The sequence below is a fragment of the Scyliorhinus canicula genome, unplaced genomic scaffold (assembly GCF_902713615.1).
Source record: "Scyliorhinus canicula unplaced genomic scaffold, sScyCan1.1, whole genome shotgun sequence".
Taxonomy (NCBI): domain Eukaryota; kingdom Metazoa; phylum Chordata; class Chondrichthyes; order Carcharhiniformes; family Scyliorhinidae; genus Scyliorhinus; species Scyliorhinus canicula.
Genome location: NW_024055744.1, coordinates 2,422,857 through 2,445,558, shown reverse-complemented (window position 1 = coordinate 2,445,558; position 22,702 = coordinate 2,422,857). Strand labels below are relative to the sequence as shown.

The 22,702-nt window shown below is 46.7% G+C and overlaps 2 protein-coding genes across 4 annotated transcripts; both read right to left on the bottom strand.

The window, feature by feature from the left end:
• On the bottom strand, positions 1-3,893 carry LOC119960872 (zinc finger protein 229-like). Its single transcript, XM_038788462.1, has 2 exons — positions 3,817-3,893; positions 1-2,678 (listed from the first exon to the last, which is right to left on the bottom strand). The coding sequence occupies exon 2, from the start codon at positions 2,168-2,170 to the stop codon at positions 854-856; it is 1,317 nt and encodes a 438-aa protein (XP_038644390.1). The 5' UTR covers positions 2,171-2,678; positions 3,817-3,893; the 3' UTR covers positions 1-853.
• A 9,363-nt stretch (positions 3,894-13,256) lies between these two features.
• On the bottom strand, positions 13,257-21,796 carry LOC119960873 (zinc finger protein 235-like). 3 transcript variants are annotated; one of them, XR_005459541.1, is made up of 2 exons: positions 15,400-15,630; positions 13,257-15,070 (listed from the first exon to the last, which is right to left on the bottom strand). XR_005459541.1 is itself a non-coding variant. In XM_038788465.1 (2 exons), exon 2 carries the CDS (start codon positions 14,718-14,720, stop codon positions 14,046-14,048), a length of 675 nt encoding a protein of 224 aa, XP_038644393.1. In that variant the 5' UTR covers positions 14,721-15,070; positions 21,737-21,796; the 3' UTR covers positions 13,257-14,045. The 3 variants fall into 3 exon arrangements, 2 of the variants coding, with proteins under 2 accessions (XP_038644393.1, XP_038644391.1); XM_038788465.1 differs by lacking the exon at positions 15,400-15,630 and adding an exon at positions 21,737-21,796; XM_038788463.1 differs by having other exon boundaries at positions 15,533-15,630.
• Positions 21,797-22,702: the final 906 nt, after the last annotated feature.

The window sequence follows — 22,702 nt, the reverse complement described above, 5'->3', positions numbered from 1 at the left end:
GAGATGTTTATTTTGTTGTTATAATACCAAAAATACCTCAATAAAATGTTTATTAAAAAAAAACACAACATGACTGAAGTCAGAAAGGACCAATATAAAATCTCGGTGTTCCTGACCAGGTCTACCTTTGAGCAGATTGATCAGATTAGAATAACGTGCTCCCAGATCTTTCTGATGAGACCTCCTATCAGTATCCAGTAATCTCATGGTTCCTGTCTGGAATGGCTTATGTGATAGAAATAAAAACATTGAACCAATGTCTCATTGTTGCTTGTTTAAAGCAATAAATCATTGTGTAAAAACAACAAAGTATATTTAGCCATTAAGACAGCAAATCTGCAACAATTTGAAATGAATTCCAGGATCTCTGATCAAAACGATATCCATTATCGGGAAACGTGTTTGCAGACAGGAAGTAGGTGAATATCCTCTCTCCACTTTGTAATTGACAAATTTACAGTTGTGATGATGATCAAATCCTTTTACACACACACACACATACACACCCTCTGTGCAGTGTGAACTCACTGAGCAGTCAGAAGTTTAAATGACTGAGTGAATCCCTTCCCACACATGGAGCAGGTGAACAGTCTCAGCTCAGTGGGAACTCGCTGGTGTGTCCACAGATTAGATGATTAATGAATCCACTCTCACGTCAGATCACTGCCCAGCCTTTCCCCCAGTGTGAACAATTTGGTGATTCATCAGGTCAATTGAAACATTTCCACACACGGGGCAAGTGAAAGACTGTCCAACAGGAGACTGTGTAACTGACTGAATCCCTACACACATACATCTTTTCCCCAGTATGAACTCACTGATGTCTCAGAAGGGCGTATGTCTGATAGACTCTCTACTCACATGTGGCATCAGACAGCTCCTCCCAGGTGTGAGTGCGCTGGTGTGTCAGCAAGTTGGATGACTGAGTGAATCCTTTCCCACACTGAGAGCAGGTAAATGGTCTCTCTCCAGTGTGAACTCGCTGGTGTGTGAGCAGATGGGATGACTGAGTGAAACGCTTCCCACACAAGGGGCAGCTGAACGGCCTTTCCCCAGTGTGAAGTCGCTGGTGTGTCAGCAGGTAGGATGAGGTAGTGAATCCTTTGCCACACACAGAGCAGGTGAATGGCCTCTTCCCAGTGTGAATACGCTGATGTACAGTGAGGTCAGATGATCGCCTGAACCCAGTTCCACAGTCAGAGCACCTGAATGGTCTCTCATCAGTGTGAACACGTTGATGGGACATCAGTTCCTCAGAACTTTTATAGCACTTCCCACAGTCTGGACATTTAAAAGGTCTGTCCTCACTGTGAACTCGCTGGTGTCTCAGCAGGTTGGATGAATGAGCAAATTCCTTCCCACACTCAGAGCAGGTGAATGGCCTCTCCCCAGTGTGAACTCGCTGGTGGGTCTGCAGATGGGATGAACAAGTGAATCTCTTCCCACACCAGGAGCAGCTGAACGGTCTCTCCCCAGTGTGAGTGCGCTGGTGGGTCTGCAGTTGTGATGAGGTACTGAATCCCTTCCCACACTCACTGCAGGGGAACAGCCTCTCCCCAGTGTGAATTCGCTGGTGTTCCAGAAGACTATATCTCTGAGTGAATCTCTTCCCACAGTCTGAGCAGGTGAACGGCCTCTTCCCAATGTGAATGTGCTGGTGTCTCTGGAGGTTGTGTGAGTGACTAAATCGCTTCCCACACTTGGAGCAGGTGAATGGTCTCTCCCCAGTGTGAACCCGCTGGTGTCTCAGTAAGTAGGCTGTACAAATGAATCCCTTTCCACACTTGGAGCAGATGAATGGTTTATCTCCAGTATGAATGCGTTGGTGTGTCAGCAAGTTGGATGACTGAGTGAATCTTTTCCCACATTTGGAGCAGATGAATGGTCTCTCTCCAGTGTGAACTCGCTGGTGTGTCTGCAGGTGGGATGACTGAGTGAATCCCTTCCCACATTCAGAGCAGGTGAATGGCCTCTCCCCACTGTGAATGCACTGGTGTGTCAGCAGGTAGGATGAGGTAATAAATCCTTTCCCACACTCAGAGCAGGTGAACGGCCTCTCTCTGGCGTGACTGCAATGATGTACAGTCAGATCAGATGATCGTCTGAACCCAGTCCCACAGCCAGAGCACTTGAACGGTGTCATGTCAGTGTGAACATGTTGATGGGACATCAGTTCCCCAGAACCTCGACAGTGTTTCCCGCAGTCTGGGTATTTAAAAGGTCTCTCGTGGGTGTGAGCTCACTGGTGTCTCAGCGGGTTGGCTGAGTGAGTTAATCCCTTCCCACACTCGGAGCAGCTGAACGGTCTCTTCCCAGTGTGGACTCATTGGTGTCAATAGGTGGGATGAGGTAGTGAATGTCTTCCCACATTCAGAGCAAGTGAGCGATCTCTCCCCTGTGTGAGTGTCACTGTGAATTTCCACTTCAATGGGTAATTGTATCCCTTCCCACAGTCCGCACGTTTCTACGTTCTCTCTCTGCTGTAACTGCGTTTGTCTCAACAGGACAGCTGATCGGCTGAAATCTCAGCCACACAGAACCTGAGCACAGTTTCCACTGTGAACGGTGTTGTTTCCCGTCCATGTTCAAAATCCGTCAGCATTTGGATGATGATGAATTGGGCGACTATGTAAGATTCTGATGTGATGCTGAGTTTCAGTTTTCCAATGTTCAACCTCCTGTAAAATTGACAGAAAACAGAAAAGTTTGAGAATGAAATTGAGCTGAATAAATTTGGTCATTTGTGGGGCCAGCACTCGGAAAAAGTGACCATGAAAACTGCTGGATTGTCATAAAAACCCAACTGGTTCAGTAATGTCCTTCAGGGAAGGAATCCTGCCAACTGGTCTGGGCCAACACAAGATTCAGACTTCTATAGGAGGAGGGAGAATGGAAGAGAGAGTGAAAGAGAGAGTGGGAGAGGTAGGGAATGAAGGAAAGGGTTTTTATACATCTACAGCTTGACCAGACGTTTACAAATCTCTCAAGCCTTCAGCTTCCATCACCAGAAAGGACCAGGGCAGCATGTGTATGACAACGCATTCACCTACAAATTCCTCTCCCAGTCACACACCGTACTGACATACTGTACTGGATAAGCAAACATTTACTGCATTTAAACATTGCAAAAAATGATCCTATTGTCTTTGCTTCTCTCCTACAAACTCCATTTCCTCAGCACCGGCTCCACCCATCTCCCCGATAACAGCCTGAGACTGAACCATGGTTCATACATATCCCAAAATATTTTGTGATAATCCCATATCTACATCATCACCAACACCGCCTATTTCCACCTCAGTAACATCACCAGACTCTGCTCATCTGCTGCTGAAACCTTCACCCATTCCTTTGTTCCCTGTGGACTGAACTGTTCTAATGCTGGTCTGCCTGGTTGGTCTCCCACATTAAACCTCCCTATGAACCTGAGATCATAAACTTTATTGCTTAATCACACCAAGTTTCATTCATGCTCACAGACCTCCAAAGGCTCCCAGTAAAGAAGCAGATACATTTAGAAATTCTCATCCTTGTTTTCAAATTTCTCCATGCTCTTGCACCGCGCCCCCCTCCCCCCTAGTCTAATCTCCTCCATGCCCTTCTCTATCTCTGTCATCTCCTCCATGCTGTGGTCTCTCTCTGTCTGTAATCCCCTCCATGCTCTTATCTGTCCCAGTCTCTGCAATCATTGCCCCCATTAAAGATGGTGATCTTTAACACGGGCCGGTGAGGACGTGTTCGGTTCAAATGGGAGTCCAGGACGCCCTTTTCCCCAGATTGTGCTGCACAACATGTTGACAAAAACACTGCACACACCCGGCAGATGGACCGCTGCCGGCTTTCCGCAATTTTCCGCTTATCGATCGCCCACACTGCGCCTGCGTCAGTCACTGCCTAGCCCCGTCCCCTCATTCACTCCGATTGGCTGGGGGACCAGCCGCTCCCGCTCGGTCCTCCTGCCTCGCCCCTTCTTCCTATTGGCGCGGAGGTGTCGTCAATCACTCGCCAGGCATTGTGACGTAGGCAACGGGCTGGGACAGAAGCTTGTTTGTCAGATCCGCAGACGGTGAGGCGGAGCCTGCGGAGGGTCCGTGAGTCCCGGGATGCGGCTCTGACCCCGGAAGAAGAAGCTGCCGGTTCCGGGTTTGTATCTCCGCGGCGGAGGCAGCAGCTGAACCGCGTCTGCAGTGAGAGGCCCGGATTCAGGGCGCATGCGCGGTGCTCCCTGTCAGCAGGAGGTGAGAATGTGAATTTCTCTCCTGGACTGACGGATGCATTCTGCAAACTCCTTTTACAGGGGGTTGGGATGGCTGGATTTACACAGAAAACTCAAATTAAAGATCACATCAAGATCTAACAGAGTCACCCTGAACATTATCAGAATGTGAGTATAATTGAGCTCCAGGACAGTCCTGCTCGCTGCATGTGAAAATGAAATGAAATTCGCTTATTGTCACGAGTAGGCTTCAATGACGTTACTGTGAAAGTAAGAAGTCTTACAACACCAGGTTAAAGTCCAACAGGTTTGTTTCAAACACGAGCTTTCGGAGCACGGCTCCTTCTTCAGGTGAATCACCTGAAGAAGGAGCCGTGCTCCGAAAGCTTGTGTTTGAAACAAACCTGTTGGACTTTAACCTGGTGTTGTAAGACTTCTTACTGTGCTCACCCCAGTCCAACGCCGGCATCTCCACATCATGGTTACTGTGAAAGTTACTGTCGCCTCATTCCGGCCCGTTTGGGGAGGCTGTTACGGCAATTGAACCGTGCTGCTGCCCTGCCTTCAAAAGCCAGGGATTTAGCCCAGTGTGCTAAACCAGCCCATAATGAAGTTACTGTGAAAAGCCCCTAGTCGCCACATTCCAGTGCCTGTTCGGGGAGGCCAGTACGGGAATTGAACCCACGCTGCTGGCCTGCCTGGGTCTGCTTTACAAGCCAGCTATTTAGCCACTGTGTCAAACCAGCCTGTGTAGTGGGTGTTACAGTCAGATCAGCCAGGTACTTATTCAATGGTGGAGCAGGCTCGAGGGTGTCTCCGAACACAGACATAAAAGTCCACTTTTCTCTTGGAGTTTGAGAAAAATCAGTTTTCAAAATGATGCAGTGTTTCAGCCAATGAGGGAGATCCGGGCTCAGCCCCACCCCTCATTCACTCCGATTGGTTGGAGGACCAGCTGCTCCTGCTCAGTCCTGCAGCCCCACTGCTGCTTCCTGTAGGTTCAGAGATGCCGTCAATCACAACTCGGGCATTGTGAGCTGGAACACGCGCAGTGCAGGTTCTTGCTCTGGACTCAGGTGGGTAAGAGGAGACCCCAAACTCCCAATAAGACCCATTGATTTTATTGTCTGTCTGCAGACAGGAGCTGGAGAACTGAACCCAGGCAGAGGGAGAAAACTGGGATTAGAGGAAAGAAATGGTGCAGATGGGTTTGGATTTCAGCCCAGGGAGGAGAGAGAGGGTGTGTGGGATAGAAATTTACATCTTTCACTTTGGTAATATTCATTTATAGGATATTCGAAGTGGATGATTTACAGATGGGAAATTCAAATTAAGCATCACAACAAAATTCAACAGAATCACTCGATTCAAGACCTCAATCCCATTTGCCTTTGAATGTGGAAGGAGAAATGTTTGTCTTCAATCTGTGGGAAAAGATTTCAAACATCAGTGTGACTGGAAAATCACTGAGACACACATTCACAGCGAGGAGAAATCATTCAGGTGTTCTATGTGTGGACAAGACTTCAACTTATCTTCCAACCTGGAGAGACACAAGGACACCGGCACCATGGAGAAACCGTGGAAATGTGGGGACTGTGGGAAAGGATTCAATTACCCATCCCATCTCGAAACTCATCGACGCAGTCACACAGGGGAGAGGCCGTTCATCTGCTCCGTGTGTGGAAAAGATTTCATTCAGTCACAACACCTACAGTCACACCAATGTGCTCACTCCAATAAGAGACCTTTAGAATGTTCTGACTGTGGGAAGAGCTTTAAAAGCAGAAAGAACCTGATGCAACACCAACACACTCACACTGGAGAGAGGCCGTTCACCTGCTCCGTGTGTGGGAAAGGATTCACTCAGTCATCCACCCTGATGAGGCACCAGCAGACTCACACTGGGAAAAGGCCATTCACCTGTTCAGTGTGCGGCAGGAGATTCATTCAGTCATCCACCCTGCTGAGGCACCAGCGGGTTCACACGGGGGAGAGGCCATTCACCTGCTCTGTGTGTGGGAAGGGATTGACTCGGTTAAGCACCCTCACTGCACATCAACGTGTTCACATTGCTAAATGATCTCTTGTTATGAATGTGAGAAGTACAAGTGAGGCTCAGACACACCAACGCACTCATGTTGGGGAGAGGCTGGTCATCTGCTCTGTGTGTGAAAAGGGTTCACTCAGTTACAGCACCTATTGTGAGACCAGTGAGTTTACATGTGATTGCAGGGGTGGGATTCTGCTGTTCATCACTTTCACTGTTTGTTTCTGCTGATGTTAAACGTCAGCCCCGTCTTGGAGGTTATTGAAATTTTAGATGAAGATATTCTCCCCGTGTCTGCATGGGTCTCACACCCACAACCCAAAGATGTGCAGGGCAGGTGGATTGGTAACGCTAAATTGCCCCTTAATTGGAACAAAAAGTATTGGGCACTTTAAATCTATTTCTTTTTAATTCTAGATGAATGTCAATTTGGTCAGTTGTTGAGCAAATACACAGTGTTATGTTCCATTTTTCTCCAATGTAAGTGGAGATTAATTGATGTCCTGTTGCCGACTGCTTTATTTTTGAGGCCTTTTCTCTTTACTAATCATTAGTTATCTGATTATCATCTGATTATTTCAGATCTCACGGCATCAGTTACTCGCGTGGACAATTCCCAGCTCTCCATATCTTGCAGACTGATAATCATAATAAGTTTTATTATTGTCACAAGTAGGCTTACATTAACACTGCAATGAAGTTACTGTGAAAATCCCCGAGTCCCCACACTCCGGCACCTGTTCGATTACACACAGAGAGAATTCAGAATGTCCAATTCACCTAACAGCATGTATTACGGGACTTGTGGGAGGAAACCGGAGTACCCAGAGGAAGCCCACGCAGACACGGGGAGAACGTGCAGACTCGGAACAGACAGTGACCAAAGCAGGGAATAAAACCTGGGATGCTACCGCTGTGAAGCAGCAGTGCTAGCCACTGTGGTACCATTCCACCCATGAGACTCTGTTACACTGTCAGTGTGCTCCTGTCCTGCTCTGTATTTAACAGGAGTCTGCAGACTGAGACTCTGTTACACTGTCAGTGTGCTCTGTATTTAACAGGAGTCTGCAGACTGAGACTCTGTTACACTGTCAGTGTGCTCTGTATTTAACAGGAGTCTGCAGACTGAGACTCTGTTACACTGTCAGTGTGCTCGTGTACTGCTCTGTATTTAACAGGAGTCTGCAGACTGATGAGACTCTGTTACACTGTCAGTGTGCTGCTGTACTGCTCTGTATTTAACAGGAGTCTGCAGACTGATGAGACTGTGTCACACTGTCAGTGTGTTCCTGTACTGCTCTGTATTTAACAGGAATCTGCAGACTGATGAGACTGTGTTACACTGTCAGTGTGTTCCTGTACTGCTCTGTATTTAACAGGAATCTGCAGACTGATGAGACTGTGTCACACTGTCAGTGTGCTCCTGTACTGATCTGTATTTAACAGGAATCTGCAGACTGATGAGACTCTGTTACACTGTCAGTGTGCTGCTGTACTGCTCTGTATTTAACAGGAGTCTGCAGACTGATGAGACCGTGTTACGCTGTCAGTGTGCTCCTGTACTGATCTGTATTTAACAGGAGTCTGCAGGCTGATGAGACTGTGTTACACTGTCAGTGTGCTCCTGTACTGATCTGTATTTTGCCTGTAATAGAAAATGACTGAATCTTGAAATGAAAATCGCTTATTGACACGAGTAGGCTTCAATGAAGTTACTGTGAAAAGCCCCTAGTCGCCACATTCCGGCGCCTGTCTGGGGAGGCTGGTACGGGAATTGAACCGTGCTGCTGGCCTGCTTGGTCTGCTTTAAAAACCAGCGATTTAGCCCAGTGAGCAATCTTTGTTCCAGTGGAACCTTTGCTGTTCTGAAATGTGGGTGAATATTACTGAGCTTCACATCCTTGCTCGTATTGCTGCAGTTGTGTAGAAAGGGGATGTGTAAAGAGCTGGTCTCTGTGTGGAGATGTGAACCTAGGAAATGGTATCTGTGTGTGTGACAGAGGCACAGCCTTGTGCTCACACTCAGAACAAAGATATCCTTGTGGTGAGAGTTTGAAAGGGTCAGATCACAAATGTAGTGGAAAAGTTTAATATAAATATCTCCAGTGTGGCTGCAGCTTGTTAAATCAGAGCTGAGGAAAAGGGAGCTCTGAATCCTTGTATTATCTCTGTTCCCCAGAACAAGTAACTGTACTGTGTCTCTATTATTGCAGAGCTGTTAATAAAGTCAGTAAAAGACAATCTGTTGTTGGGAGTTTGATTCTCTGGTGTCTGAAAGCAAAAGATTCAATGTTTAGAGTCAACAAGATGAACACGGAAACACAGTAGGGCCCAAAACTCCAGCTGTATATTCACAGAGAAAGTCTGTTATCAAACACCTCGAATGGACAAAACAGAGAAAGATCCCAACTGTAAGAAACTCTCGAACCATTTGCAAATATCTTTCAAATGCTGACAGGTTCTAACTGTCAGATTCCGTTCAATTGAAATTATTGAAAGATGAGAGACTGTGTTGGAAGCAGAGCTGGGCCCACTTGTACTGAGACCCCAAAGCCAGAGATCACTGACTCTGACACACCAAATCCAGGGACCACTTACTCTGACACACCAAATCCAGGAACCACTTACTCTGGCACACCGAATCCGGGGACCACTTGCACCGAGACACCAAATCCAGGTACTACTTACACCTAGACACCAAATCCAGGGACCATTTACATCGAGATACCAAATCCAGGGACCACTTACACTGAGGCACCAAATCCAGGGACCACTTACACCGAGACACCAAATCCAGGTAACATTTACATTTTGAAGTTGATGAAATGAAATGAAAATGAAAATTGCCTATTGTCATAAGTAGGCTTCAATGAAGTTACTGTGAAAAGCCCCTAGTCGCTACATTCCGGCGCCTGTCCCGGGAATCGAACCGTGCTGCTGGCCTGGCTTTAAAAGCCAGCGATTTAGCCTGGTGAGCTAAACCAGCCCCAGTTTGATTGATGGGGTTCAGATCGTTTGCAATAAATCCCCAACTTTCAATTAAATCCGGTTCTAAAAGATTTAACTATCTGACAGAATTAACACTTTAAATGGTAAATTCGAAAGATTTATGAACCATTAAAAGGTAGAAAGGTAACGAGTTCGGGGTGGCACAGTGGTTAGCACTGTTGCCTCATGGCACCGAGGACCCGGGTTCGATCCCGGCCCCGGGTCACTGTCCATGTGGAGTTTGCACGTTCTCCCCGTGTCGGCATGGGGTCTCCACCACAACCCAAAGGTGGGCCGAGTCGGTGAATTGGCCACGGTAAATTGCCCCTTAGTTGGAAAAAATAATTGGGTACTCTAAATTTTGAAAAAAGAGTAACAAGTCAGAAAGATAAAAAACTAAGTTTAATGAACAGTAATTGACAGAGATATTTATCATTAACAATTAAACAGAGTTCATCCAACTTTCCTCAGTTTATCAGGTGAAAGATATGAAGTAATAATCCCAAAATGTGGTAACCTGTTCACAAAATGGCTAATCGAAACATTTAGCTTTATCTCCTCAGCTCAGCTTTTCGAATCTCTAATTGGCCAAAGTGTCGAACAATAACTGGTTAACCTCACTGTCTGCTGATTTATAATCAACCCGACATCTACTCGTGTTTCCTGATGTCTGAGTACAAAGGTCGACTGAAAACTGAGACGGTTTGAGTCAGGCCCCATTCACGCCCCAACTTGATGGAACTTGTCACGGCCAAGAGACTGGCTTGAAAAACATTATTTTACACTTCTCATGATAGTGTGCTGAAAATCATATAATAATGTGTAATTATAAAATCTAAAACATTACAAACTTTGTGTTACAGGCTATCACCAGCCTTATATCTATTGATCAATGGCTTATTCTTTAACTGTCTCAGAATTGAACTAATCTGGCTGGTTTCCAATACAGCAGAAACTGGTTTTGTTTTCAAACGGTCTTTGAGATTCGTTCACAATGTCATCTTATTTCCGTGTTAGTAGAAAATGGCATTTTAACCTTTCATTTTTTGGGGGAAATGTTTTTTATTGAGTTTTCATATTTAATATGAAATATATTCATATTTAAATACTAGTGTTTTGTGTTTAAACAAAGGAGATTACAAGGGGATGAGAGAAGAACTAGCTAAGGTAGACTGGGAGCTAAGACTTTATGGTGGAACAGTTGAGGAACAGTGGAGAACCTTCCAAGCAATTTTTCACAGTGCTCAGCAAAGATTTATACCAACAAAAAGGAAGGACGGAAGAAAGAGGGAAAATCGACCGTGGATATCTAAGGAAATAAGGGAGAGTATCAAATTGAAGGAAAAAGCATATAAAGTGGCAAAGATTGCTGGGAGATTAGAGGACTGGGAAATCTTTAGGGGGCAACAGAAAGCTACTAAAAAAGCTATAAAGAAGAGTAAGATAGAGTATGAGAGTAAACTTGCTCAGAATATAAAAACAGACAGTAAAAGTTTTTACAAATATATAAGACAAAAAAGAGTGGCTAAGGTAAATATTGGTCCTTTAGAGGATGAGAAGGGAGTTTTAATAATGGGAAATGAGGAAATGGCTGAGGAACTGAACAGGTTTTTTGGGTCGGTCTTCACAGTGGAAGACACAAATAACATGCCAACGACTGATAGAAATGAGGCTATGACAGGTGAGGACCTTGAGAGGATTGTTATCACTAAGGAGGGAGTGATGGGCAAGCTAATGGGGCTAAAGGTAGACAAGTCTCCTGGCCCTGATGGAATGCATCCCAGAGTGCTAAAAGAGATGGCTAGGGAAATTGCAGATGCACTAGTGATAATTTACCGAAATTCACTAGACTCTGGGGTGGTCCCGGTGGATTGGAAATTAGCAAACGTGACGCCACTGTTTAAAAAAGGAGGTAGGCAGAAAGCAGGAAATTATAGGCCAGTGAGTTTAACATCGGTAATAGGGAAGATGCTGGAATCTATCATCAAGGAAGAAATTGCGAGGCATCTGGATAGAAATTGTCCCATTGGGCAGACGCAGCATGGGTTCGTAAAAGGCAGGTCGTGCCTAACTAATTTAGTGGAATTTTTTGAGGACATTACCAGTGCAGTAGATAATGGGGAGCCGATGGATGTGGTATATCTGGATTTCCAGAAAGCCTTTGACAAGGTGCCACACAAAAGGTTGCTGCATAAGATAAAGATGCATGGCATTAAGGGTAAAGTAGTAGCATGGATAGAGGATTGGTTAATTAATAGAAAGCAAAGAGTTGGGATAAATGGGTGTTTCTCTGGTTGGCAATCAGTAGCTAGTGGTGTCCCTCAGGGATCCGTGTTGGGCCCACAATTGTTCACAATTTACATTGATGATTTGGAGTTGGGGACCAAGGGCAATGTGTCCAAGTTTGCAGATGACACTAAGATGAGTGGTAAAGCGAAAAGTGCAGAGGATACTGGAAGTCTGCAGAGGGATTTGGATAGGTTAAGTGAATGGGCTCGGGTCTGGCAGATGGAATACAATGTTGACAAATGTGAGGTTATCCATTTTAGTAGGAATAACAGCAAACGGGATTATTATTTAAACGATAAAATATTAAAGCATGCCGCTGTTCAGAGAGACTTGGGTGTGCTAGTGCATGAGTCACAGAAGGTTGGTTTACAAGTGCAACAGGTGATTAAGAAGGCAAATGGAATTTTGTCCTTCATTGCTAGAGGGATGGAGTTTAAGACTAGGGAGGTTATGTTGCAATTGTATAAGGTGTTAGTGCGGCCACACCTGGAGTATTGTGTTCAGTTTTGGTCTCCTTACTTGAGAAAGGACGTACTGGCGCTGGAGGGTGTGCAGAGGAGATTCACTAGGTTAATCCCAGAGCTGAAGGGGTTGGATTATGAGGAGAGGTTGAGTAGATTGGGACTGTACTCGTTGGAATTTAGAAGGATGAGGGGGGATCTTATAGAAACATTTAAAATTATAAAGGGAATAGATAGGATAGATGCGGGCAGGTTGTTTCCACTGGCGGGTGACAGCAGAACTAGGGGGCATAGCCTCAAAATAAGGGGAAGTAGATTTAGAACTGAGTTTAGGAGGAACTTCTTCACCCAAAGGGTTGTGAATCTATGGAATTCCTTGCCCAGTGAAGCAGTTGAGGCTCCTTCATTACATGTTTTTAAGGTAAAGATAGATAGTTTTTTGAAGAATAAAGGGATTAAGGGTTATGGTGTTCGGGCCGGAAAGTGGAGCTGAGTCCACAAAAGATCAGCCATGATCTAATTGAATGGCGGAGCAGGCTCGAGGGGCCAGATGGCCTACTCCTGCTCCTAGTTCTTATGTTCTAATATCCAACAAATTTGAAATTATTAGAAAAAAAACACGCAAAAATTAACATGTATATTTACAGGTAAGCAGCTTCATAATAACAACTGTGGCCGCCCCCTTTAACCGGCATACATATTTTACATTCCCCAATATGGCCGAGGCACATGTTTCTAGGCATTTATTTAGAGTTTGGTTTTGGGCCTTGGCTTGCTATCAGATTGTCGCTTGCGGCTTTGTCCTTCCTTTTTTTTTGGAATAATTTTTATTCAAGTTTTCAACAACAAATTTGATCACAACAGAGAAAAACAGTAACCCCTCCCCTCCAATACAAAAACAATAAATTAACAAGAAAAATAAATAAGCGTAAAACCATGAGAACAAACCCCCATAACGAACCCGTAGCCCCCCCCCCCCGGCTACCTTCCCCCGATTCCCGTCCATTTTCCCCTGATTCTTGGCCACCCGACTATTCTTCCTCTTGTTCGTTGGCCACAAACATGTCCCGCAACAATTGCATGAATGGCTCCCACGTTCTGTGGAAGCCGTCGTCTGACCCTCGGATGGCGAATTTGATTTTCTCCATTTGGAGAGATTCCGAGAGGTCGGACAGCCAGTCTGCAGCTCTGGGCGGTGCTGCTGACTGCCAGCCAAACAGGATTCTACGGCGGGCGATCAGGGAGGCAAAGGCAAGAGCGTCCGCCCTCCTCCCCAGGAATAGATCTGGCTGGTCTGAAACCCCGAAGACCGCCACTATCGGGCATGGCTCCAACCTCACCCCAACCACTTTGGACATAGCCTCGAATTTTAACCTTTCATGACAATGAATCTAAATTGAATTAACCTGAAAATAGTTGGGTTACATTAAAACGATTGGTTTCAAAACTACCAACACAGAGGAGTGAAGTGATTAGAGTTCTGTGACCAGGCTGCCTGTTCAAATGGCAATGGGGAGCCATGTAGAGTTGGCAAGAGACTCCGTGAAAGATCAATTTAGGATTGAACTGAAAGTTCATAATTTTGTGAACGAGTTCTTGTGGAGACTTTTAAAAACATCATTGATGGGATGTGGGTGTCGTTGGCTCGGTCAGCATTTATTGTCCATCCCTAATTGCCCTTGAAAAGATGGTGGTGAGCTGCCTTCCTGAGCCGCTGCAGTCCAACCATGTTAGGAAGGGAATTCCAAGATTTTAATCCAGCTGCAGTGAAGGAATGTCGATATAATTCCAGGTGGAGATGGTGAGTGACTTGGAGGTGAACTTCCAGGTGGTGGCGTTCTTGAATCAAAGGGAAACATCACAGCCGGTGCTTTCAAAAAGGGACATCACAGCCCCAAAGATCAGTGACATGTCTGAAGGTATTTAAATACCAGCCATTTATAGGATTTGTTAACATCAACAGGAGCAAACCAAATATTATCAGACTAACAATCCTAAACGTGATTAACTGCAGTGAAACTATTGAATCCAAACCCTGCAGTTACTTATGAATTCGCTGGTGTGTCAGCAGGTTAGATGGCTGAGTGAATCCCTTCCCACACACGGAGCAGGTGAACGGCCTTTCCCCAGTGTGAGTACGTTGGTGTATCACTAGGTTAAAGGACTTGGTGAATCCCTTCCCACACACTGAGCAGGTGAATGGCCTCTCCCCTGTGTGAGTTCGCTGGTGTATCAGCAGGTTCGATGGGTGAGTGTATTCCTTACCACACACAGAGCAGATGAATGGTTTCTTCCCAGAGTGAACCCGTTGATGTGCAATGAGATTGGGTGAAGACCTGAACCTCTTTCCACAAGTATTGCAGCTGAACGGCCTCTCCTCGCTGTGCGTTTGCTGGTGTTCCAGCAGATGGGAGGACCGAGTGAATCCCTTTCCACATACAGAGCAGCTGAATGGTCTCTCCCCAGTGTGAACTCGCTGGTGTGCAGTGAGGTTGGACGAAGACCTGAACCTCTTTTCACAGGCGGTGCAGCTGAACGGTTTCTCTTCTGTGTGGGTTTGTTGGTGTGACTGGAAGCAGGATAACTGAGTAAATCCCTTTCCACACACAGAGCAAGTAAATGGTTTCTCTCTAGTGTGAATGCGTCGATGGTTTTCCAGCAAAGATGGATAATTGAATCCTTTACCACAATCCTCACATTTCCATGGTTTCTCCATGGTGCCGGTGTCCTTGTGTCTCTCCAGGTTGAATTATAAGTTGAAGCCTCGTCCACAGACAGAGCACATGTACAGCTTCTCCTCACTGTGGATGGTGTGATGCTTTTTCACGCTGTATGTTTGGTTAAAGTTCTTTCTGCAGTCAGTTCACTGGAACATTCTCACTCAGGTGTGTGTGTGTCTCGATGCTTTTCCAGTCACTAATGTTTGAAATCTTTTCCCACAGACTGGACAAACATTTTACCTTTCACTGATGATGTTCAGGTTGTAATGAATTGAGTGACTCTTTGAGAGGTCGATGAGATGTTTAGTTTGAGTTTCCTGTTGGCCAATCCTCCACTTCCAATATTCTGTAAAAGGAGTTTACAAAAGTCATCACTGTCCGCCCAGGATAGAAATTCTGAACAGACAATTCTAGTTTCTCTGGAACATTTTTCCCTCTCTTGTTCCCCCAAAGCTGTAAATCCCCGTCCCACACACTCTCCCTCCTCCCAGGGCTGAAATCCAAACCCATCTCACCATCTGCACCATTTCTTTCCTCCACTCCCAGTTTTCTCCCTCCCTCTCCTCTGCCTGGGTTCAGTTCTCCAGCTCCTGTCTGCAGACTGACTATAAAACCAATGGGTCTTATTGGGGGTTTGGGGCCTCCAGCGGGTGTTTGTGAATCCTCCCCGCCCACCTGCCAGGGTTTCCTTCCTTGCCAGAGATCAGAGTCCTCATTGATTTTAGCCCCGCAGCTGCAAAGCAGGGAGCTGACAATGATGGTGAAGGGTTTGCGGACCCACAAAGTGTTTCCAGATCCTCCCACCCACCGTCTGACGCTGACTCCGCTTCTCCGGGACAAACAAGCGCTGAAATCCATGTCCAGCAGCCACACTGCGCATGCTCCGCATCACAATGCCCGGGGTGATTGACGGCAGCTGCGGACCAATAGGAAGAGGGGACAGCGATGGAGGTCCTAGCACGAGTGGCTGATCCTCCAACCAATCATCGTGAATGAGGGGCAGGGCTGATCCAGGATCTCCCTCATTGGTTGAGACGCTGCACTTTGAGTTCTTCCCATTGGTCACGTGGGAGCGGGTTCCAAAACCTCATTTCCTGTCTGAGTGGTGTTGACCAATGGGAAGATTTGGAGGACCATATGGACTCTGGTCCTCCAAGCTATCAGACTGCAGGCTTTGTGGGAATGAAGTTTGAGCTTCACACAGATTAAAACGTCTTCCTGTGTCAAACCTCTTGAGTTAAACACTTTCTTTCTACTTCTTTTCACTTCAATGGACTTTTTAAGATTCCGTTGATCCTTCTACAAAACTGTTACAACTAGCAATAACAAACATTAACTCTGTTTCGCTCACCACAGATGTGGCACGGCGGTTAGCACTACTGCATCATAGCGCCAGTGACCTATAAGATCATAAGACATAGGAGCAGAATTAGGCCTCTCGGCCCATCAAATCTGCTCCTCCATTCAATCATGGCTGATGTTTTCTTATCCCCATTCTCCTGCCTTCTCCCCATAACCCCTGATCTGGGTTCAATTCCGGCCTTAGGTGACTGTGTGGGGTTTGCACAGTCTGTGTGTTCCCTCCGGGTGCTCCAGTTTTCTCCACCGTCCAAAGATATGCAGATTAGGTGGATTGGCTGCGCTAAATTGCCCCCTGGTGTCTAAAAAAAGGTTGCTGGGTTACGGGGATAAGGTGGAGGCATGGACTGAAGTAGGGTGCACCTTCCGATGGCCGGTGCAGACTCGATGGCCCAAATGGCCTCCTTCTGCACTGTAAATTCTATGATTCTGTCGGATTTTCTCTCTCACAATCTGAACCGATGGGTTTGTCTGGTGGTATTTCCCTGGTACTGTCCATGTGTTTGGGTAGTTTAGGGAGCAGTTGAACTTCCTTGGTTCTCGCTGTTGTTTTTGGTTAATATGTCTGGAGTCTTTGAGTTCTTCCAGTCCGTCTCCAATTCTCCTTCTTGTCTCGGGTATATGGGTGTCGGTAGCTTGGTGTTGTGATTTGTGTTGTTCTGTTGTCTGTCTGTCTCCAGCAGGTATTGTTGTCTCTCGATAATGACTGTGCTGCTACCCTTGTCTTCTGGTCTTATGAACATATTTCATTACTGTGACAGGGCAGAGACCTGTTTGAAGATTAAAACATGGGAGTTCTGGGAAAGATGGGCATGGATTTGGGAGGTGACATCATGTTCAAAGAGTTTGGACTGGAGTGGGAGGTTGAAGATGGGGCAGTAATTTGTAAGGATGGCAGGGTCAAGGGTTTGTTTTATTGAGGCGTGGGTGATGATGGCAGATTTGAAGGAGAGGGACAGTACCTGAAGAAAGAGAAATTTTGACAATATCCGTGGACACAGGGTAGTTGGCTGATCAGTAGCTCAGTGGGAATAGGGTCGATGGAGCAGGAGCTGGGTCTCATGGACAAGATGAGCTCTGAGAGGGCATATGGGAAGATGGGAAAGAAACTGGTAAAGATGTGGGTTCAGAGCTTGGGAAAGGATGAAATTTAGAGACAGTGGGCTCGTGGAAGGGAGGGAAGCAGCAGAGGCAGCTGATCGGATTTACTCAATCTCAGTCACAAAGTAACTCCACAAACTCCTCACACTTCTTGTTAGAGGTGAGGATGGAAGAGACAGGGGAGAGCGAGAGAACTTCAAAAGGAACTAACTTGTGTCAGAGATATTAAAAAGTTTCAACACACTGCATATTTAACACAAATCTAATTTATTTGACTTTTACACAAAATATTAGCTCCTGTAAATGGGCTGGAGTTTGGATTGGATTGGATTTGTTTATTGTCACGTGTACCGAGGTACAGTGAAAAGTATTTTTCTGCAAGCAGCTCAACAGATTATTCAGTACATGGAAGAAAAGGGAATTAAACAAAAATTCAAGAAAATACATGTTTGTTATAAGCAGAAAGAGACCCAAATGAACATGGTTCAGTCCTGAATGTGAGTAACAGCAAAATCCATTCACTGTGGTTACTTGTGGCCTCGTTGGTGTCTCAGTAGGTGGTATGAAGTGGTGAATCCCTTCCCACACACCGAGCAGGTGAATGGTCTTTCCCCAGTGTGAATTCGCTGATGGTTCTGAAGGGCAGATAACTGAGTGAATCTCTTCCTACAATTGAAACAGGTGAATGGCCTCTCCCCAGTGTGAATTCGCTGATGAACAGTGAGCTGAGAGGAGTGTCTGAACCCAGTCCCGCAATTAGAGCACCTAAACGGTCTCTCGTCAGTGTGAACACGTTGATGGCTCATTAGTTCTCCAGAACTTTTATAGCACTTCCTGCAGTCTGGACATTGAAACGGTCTCTCATCAGTGTGAACTTGTTGGTCTCTCAGCAGGTTGGCTGAAATAGTAAATCCCTTCCCACACACCGAGCAGGTGAATGGTCTCTCCCTGGAGTGAACTCGCTGATGTGTGGACAAAGCGGATGACTGAGTGAATCCCTTCCCACACGTGGAGCAGGTGAATGGTCTCACTCCCATGTGAAGTCGCTGGTGTCTCAGCAGGTTCGATGAATGAGCAAATCCCTTCTCACACTTGGAGCAGGTGAATGGTCTCTCCCCAGTGTGACTGCGTCGATGTGTTTCCAGCTTGGATGGGGAAGTGAATCCTTTCGCACAGTCCGCACATTTCCAAGGTTTCTCCTCCGTGTGACTGCTTTTGTGGCTTGTGAGGCCTGATGATTGACTGAATCCTCGTCCACACACATATGTGTACGGTTTCTCCCCACTGTGAACAATGCTTTTGCCTTCCATTTTCAAAGTACGCTGATATTCAGGATACAATAAATTGAGGACTCTGTCGGATCCTGATGTGATGCTTGTTTTGAGTTTCCAGACTTTGAAGCCTCCCCTTCGAACACCCTGTGAAACTGATTGAAAACAGAAAATAGGGAGTGAGAGAGAACCCACAAAAACACAAAGGCAGCTTGTGAAATTGAGCTGAATGAATCTGGTCATTTGTGGGGCCGGCTCTGGTAAAAAGTGACCATGAAAACTGCTGGATTGTCATAAAAACCCACCTGGTCTCTTTGGGAGGAGAGAGAAAGAGGTGAAGAGGGATTTTGTATATCTCCAAGACATATTAAGAGAGTAGTTGGCAAAGCAACTTCGATGTTGAGCTTCATCAACAGTAATACTGACACAGAAACTATGCTTCTGGTGGCACTGTGGTTAGCACTGCTACCTCACAGTGCCAGGGACCCGAGTTCAATTCTGGCCTTGGTGACTGTCTGTGTGGAGTTTGCACTTTCTCCCCGTGTCTACGTGGGTTTCTACCAACAGGTTTCCTCCAACAGTCCAAAGAAGGGAAAGTTAGGTGGATTGGCCTTGATAAATTGCCCCTTAGTGTCCAGGGATATGCAGGTTAGGTGGGGCTATGGGGTTACAGGGGCAGGGTAGAGGTGTGGGCCTAGACAGGTGCCCTTTCAGAGAATCAGTGCAGACTTGATGGGCCAAATGGCCTCCTTCTGCACTGTAGGAATTCTATGGTTCTAATTCTATTCTATGAATCTTTATAAAGCTCCGGTCACCACTCTTCAGGAAGGATGGGAAGGTTCTCGGAGAAGGTGCAGAGGAGATTTGCCAGAATGGTTCCAGCAAAGGAGGTTGAGGGGAGATTTGGTTCAGGTCCACAAGATTATGCCAGGTTTCAATCAGGTGGACAAAGAAAATTTGTTTCCATTCACGGATTGTACAAGTCAGGGAAATTCAGGATGGGCAATAAATGTTGGCCCAGCCAGTGACTCCCACAAATGAATAAAATCAAATCTTGGAGACTCCAGTCAATCCTGGAGAGCTGGTATCCGGTCCAGGCTCGCAGCACATGAGCCCTGCAGCACATTGTCCTCTGTAAAGATGACGGGCGGTAACGCGAGCCTGTCACCGCTCAGCTCTCACTCTGTTCGGTGCTGTTTAAGACGGGACCGTTAACATTTTACTCAGGAGTTGAAGCCTCCACGGGGTATTTATGAAGCCTCTCGGCTCGCTCCGCAGCTACTATTGCTCCCCGGCCACCCATCGGCTCCAATCCTGAAAGTCGCTCGATTGTTTCTTTCCCGCTCCTTGCGACAGCCTGAACTGCGCATGCGCTGGTCACAGCCCGAACGGCACGTGCTCCAGTCACAGACCAAACAGCGCATGTGTGAAGAAGTTCTGTGATGAGGATAGAGCACATTCCCAGCTGCAACGCACAAATGGGTAATAATTCCACCATTGCTGATCGAAAGTATGCTTTACCAACCGATTCCGATTGGTACCATTGTGCCAAGGGAACAAATGTATTAAATAAATTAATACAGCAACTAAATAGTACAGGCCCTCCATCACAGTTCTGTCTTGGCTGTGATTGACAACAGGCCAAACAAGGACAGCACAGTAGCATAGTGGTTAGCACAATTACTTCACAGTTCCAGGGTCCCAGGTTCGATACCCAGCTTGGGTCACTGTCTGTGCGGAGTCTTCACGTTCTCCCTGTGCGTGGGTTTCCTCGGGGTGCTCCGGTTTCCTCCCACAGTCCAAAGACTTGCAGGTTAGGCGGATTGGCCGTGATAAATTGCCCTTCGTGTCCAAAACACCCTTACTGTTGGATGGGGTTACTGGGTTATGGGGACAGGGTGGAGGTGTGGGCTTGGTTTGGCTGCTCTTTCCAAGAGCCGGTGCAGACTCAATGGGCCAAATGGCCACCTTCTCCTCTGTAAAATCTATGATTCCATGACAGTGAGATGTTAACGTGTTGGGGTCTGAGCAAGTTCAGGTGAACAGTGATTTTTGTCTTCCTGGACAGAACAGTTAAACTACCCCTCGCCAATAACAATGTGTTGAAATTGGATCAAATGGTTTGGGCTTTTAAAGTGTTAACCAGTGGGAAAACTGTGCCAGTGATCTCCCACTGAACTGCTCCTGAACAATTCACACCTCTTTAACCTGTGATTAACCCTCTCTCCAGGAGCAGTGATTGGACATTCAAATTATCACCTTTCATCATTGGCTGTCATCCTGTAACCGAACTCTTCACTCACCTGATGAAGGAGCTACGCTCTGAAAACTCGTGATACCAAATAAACCTGTTGTTAGGACATAGACATAGAACAGTACAGCACAGAACAGGCCGTTCGGCCCTCGATGTTGTGCCGAGCAATGATCACCCTACTCAAACCCACGTATCCACCCCATACCAGTAACCCAACCCCCCTTAACCTTACTTTTTAGGACACTGGCTGGGTCACTGTCTGTGTGGAGTCTGCACGTCCTCCCCCTGTGTGCGTGGGTTTCCTCCGGGTGCTCCGGTTTCCTCCCACAGTCCAAAGATGTGCGGGTTAGGTGGATTGGCCATGCTAAATTGCCCGTAGTGTAAGGTTAATGGGGGGATTGTTGGGTTACGGGTATACGGGTTACGTGGGTTTAAGTAGGGTGATCATTGCTCGGCACAACATCGAGGGCCGAAGGGCCTGTTCTGTGCTGTACTGTTCTATGTTCTATGACACTACGGGCAATTTAGCTTGGCCAATCCACCTAACCCGCACATCTTTGGACTGTGGGAGGAAACCGGAGCACCCGGAGGAAACCCACGCACACACAGGGAGTATGTGCAGACTCCACACAGACAGTGACCCAGCCGGTAATCGAACCTGGGACCCTGGAGCTGTGAAGCATTTATGCTAACCACCATGCTACCGTGCTGCCCGTGTTGTCAGACTTCACCCTGAGCCCAGCCCAGGCCAAGGCGGCATCTCCACATTCTAAACAATGGGGAACAAGCCCCTCCCACTCATTGAAACATCGCCCCGACAAAGATGAGAAACGCGCATGCGCCCTGATGCACATCCAATAAAGATGGCGGCCGTTAACCTGAGCTGAATATGAGGAGCTGCAGCTCCGCTCGATACAAACTGAGTCCCGTAAAACTTTCCACGGTTTGCGATTGCAACAGCTTTACAGAACGTTTCCTCCCACTCCCGCGATCTCTCGCTCTCTCCATATTGCTACTTGGCTCTTACCAATTTCAGATCTGAAGACAACCCTTCTCGATCGCCATTATCCACACTGCGCATGCTTCAATAACCGCGGGGCCCCGCCCTCATTCACTTCGATTGGTTGGAGGACAAGCCGCTCTCTGTGGGTCCTCCAATCATGCCCCTCCTCTTCCTATTGGTTCTGAGCTGCCGTCAATCAGCCCGGCATTGTGACGGTTGCAGACGGTAAGCGCGGCCACAGGCTCAGGCTGACTCGCTGATTGGTCAATAATAACATTGTTTCACATTCGGGATTTGTAAACCCCGCCCCCCGACACTGACCTCTCACCTGACACCACACAATGCCCCGGCAATGATTGACGGCAGCTCCGCAACAATAGGAGGAAAAGGGGATTGGTTGGAGGACCGAACGAGAGTGGCTGGTTCTCCAACCAATCAGTGAATGAGAGGCGGGGCTCTTGGGGTGCCGGATCTTCACACAAGAAGCAACCGCGCAGGCGCACGTTCAACTCAAACAAAGGAAGGTTCCTCTCCTCAATTTCTAACCTGGATGCATATTGATGATTTTTGTAAACAGAGATTACAGCTATCTGGCAAAAAATTAAATAGATTGGGCCTTATTTTCTTGAGAAATCAAGTCACTCAGCCATTACCTGATACAAAGCTTTAAAATAGTTGTGATGTGGAGATGCCGGCGTTGGACTGGGGTGAGCACAGTAAGAAGTCTTACAACACCAGGTTAAAGTCCAACAGGTTTGTTTCAAACACGAGCTTTCGGAGCACGGCTCCTTCTTCAGGTGAATGGTCCTCCAATCATGGAGTTAAAATAGTTGGGCTGGGGAGAGGTGGGGTTTATACTGCCACTTGTAAAGGTGTCGAAAACTAGGAGCCAGGAATAACCATGGGCGGCATGGTAGCACAGTGGTGACCACTGATTAAAGGTGCGGGATTTGCCGCTTTCACGCTTGACACAGGACAATGACAATCGCT